At 42.2% G+C, this 2500-nt stretch overlaps 1 protein-coding gene across 1 annotated transcript in view; it reads right to left on the bottom strand.

Annotated features, from left to right (window-relative positions):
- Nucleotides 1-2500, bottom strand: part of ank3a (ankyrin 3a) — a 109765-nt gene that overhangs the window by 72088 nt on the left and 35177 nt on the right. Inside the window, exons 4-5 of the mRNA XM_048269326.1 lie at nucleotides 2490-2500; nucleotides 399-497 (exon numbers count right to left, since the gene is read on the bottom strand). The exon at nucleotides 2490-2500 is cut by the window's right edge and continues 88 nt beyond it. Coding sequence (XP_048125283.1) covers nucleotides 399-497; nucleotides 2490-2500 — 110 coding nt within the window. The remainder of the gene's footprint in view (nucleotides 1-398; nucleotides 498-2489) is intronic.

A 2500-nucleotide genomic window follows, 5' to 3' on the forward strand; every position in this document is an offset into this window, starting at 1 on the left:
CACTTAGACATGTGCTCATGTGATTGGCCTAATATGTCCGATACTGAATCAGCAGAAAGCTTTTCAAATGTGGTCAAAGATTCTGCAGGCAATTACAATGACATAAATAAACACACACAATCCCCCATACACTCAAGCTGGAAAACACTAATTCACAACCAAACACTTACACACTCAAGTGTGCGCACACGCACACACAGACACACTCGCACTCTAAGGCAGAAGAGAATAAAACGCCAATCAGCCTTGCTCAAGGTCACAAAGCATTACTACGGTAATCAATAGTCCACAATAGTACACTTCCAGAGAGAGCACACACACACACACACACACACACACACACACACACACACACACACACACACACACACACACACACACACACACTCAACACACACCTCTGTGGCGATGCTTTGGCTGGAACTTTGTTGCAGGAGGAACCTGACCACCTCCAGATGGTTCTCTTGTGCAGCCATGTATAACGGAGTGAAGCCATTCTGTAAAAAAATACACACACACACACACACACACACACACACACACACACACACACACACACACACACACACACACACACACACACACGATTGTAATTACACACACCATGACATAGCATTATCACTTCCAGTTACTATTCCATATTTCCTGTGGTTATCCCTGCTATGAAGAGCACTCTGCTTCAGCCCAAAGGCTATTCTCCACACCCATTGCCTATGTTTAGATGGTTTAGCCAGCAATTAAACTCCTAATTCCTGTCATCTAAATCAACAGCGCTTTGGAAACTCAGCTTTCATGGCAACCAGAGCTACAGCATGCTGCAATATGTTGTGTAATTCATGGATAGTTCTGATCGTAGGACACAGCTGACACCTGACATGTATTGGCCAGCACTGATCCCGATGAATCAGGGGTGTGTTCAAATTCAGCAAACAGGGGCTAACATTCAAGTTTTAAATGCTATTACATTAACATTCCAAATTGTTCAGTTTTACACAGAAAACCATTAATGCGTCATCCATGCTGGTTTAGCAAATAGCTACCTCCTCCTCAGGCACTTGGTTTGCATTTACAAATGTTTGCAGTGAACTCAAAGCAAATGGAAAACTGTTTGAAAACATTCCCAAACAGTGGCCGTTGCCATTGTGAACACACCTCAGCTTTCAGTCATCTGTGATGACACTATACAGTAGGATCTGTGCAACAACAGGGGTCTATTTGGACCATCTCACAATGCTTTGGTGCGTGGCTGCAGAGTGCACATCCACAATAGAAGTGTATAAATACGGAGGCTCCTGAAAGAGCTAAAAATGGAGTCAGGCTGGAAAGCTTGAGAGGGTTCTGGTGACTCAGCAGGCCCGAACTCGATCCAGTGACTCAGCAGGCCCAAACTCGATCCAGGAACTCGGGGAAAAAAGTTCTATTTTTCTTACAAAAGCAGTCTTACAAACTTAAGAGCCATTTTTCAGTTACCACTAGGAAACATATTATAGTCCTTGACAACATTATTTAAATCATGTTGTTGATATTAATCTTTAAATCTTGTTTAAATTAATCTTAATTAATCTTTCCTTTCAGCCATTTCAGTGACCCTTCAATTGAAAAAAAGTCTTCAACCCTAAATCTGCTGGTATGTGGGCGCCAACCCCTTTAATTATTTTTCCATCCATCTACAAATCTGCTTATTCCTGCCTTAGAAAATGCCTTCCATGAGGGATAGTGTCTCATAGTGTACATAGCAGGGCTTGTGTAAGCGTTGGCCTCAGAATAGAAGTGTGCTCTATTAGTGGTGAGGCTTTCATAATCAGAGGGTTCATGGCTTTTGAGGTATGGCTGGCATCAGTGGCCACTGTTTCACCTTTAGAGCTAAAATGGCGTCACAAAGAGAAAGCTACCGGGATAAAAATAGTTAACTGATATACTTGTATTGGCGATCTGAATGTCTTTCTCTCTCACACACATTCACATACACCCAGTGAGATTTCTCCCACATATGAATTTATCTCACTTTTTCCTCCATGTGTGTTTGTGTGCGCATGCACGTGTGTCTCTATAAATGGATGCATAGCTTTATGGTGTCAGTGTGTATGTGTGTTCTGTGTATGTATTTGCATGTGCATATGAATTTATCTCACTTTTTCCTCCATGTGTGTTTGTGTGCGCATGCACGTGTGTCTCTATAAATGGATGCATAGCTTTATGGTGTCAGTGTGTATGTGTGTTCTGTGTATGTATTTGCATGTGCATATGCATGCATGCTTGTGTCAATTGTGTGTGTGTGTAATATGTGTGTGTGTTTGTGTGTATTTGCACATGCATATGCACGCATGCTTGTGTCCATTGTGTGTGTGTGTGTGTGTGTGTGTGTGTGTGTGTGTGTGTGTGTGTGTTTGCGTGTATGTTTCTGTTTGTGATTGTGTGTGTGTGTGTGTGTGTGTTTGCGTGTATGTGTGTGTGTTTGTGTGTGTGATTGTGTGTGTGTGTATTATTACCTGACTCTGTG

This window comes from Alosa alosa, chromosome 18 (assembly GCF_017589495.1).
Source record: "Alosa alosa isolate M-15738 ecotype Scorff River chromosome 18, AALO_Geno_1.1, whole genome shotgun sequence".
In the NCBI taxonomy this organism is placed as follows: domain Eukaryota; kingdom Metazoa; phylum Chordata; class Actinopteri; order Clupeiformes; family Clupeidae; genus Alosa; species Alosa alosa.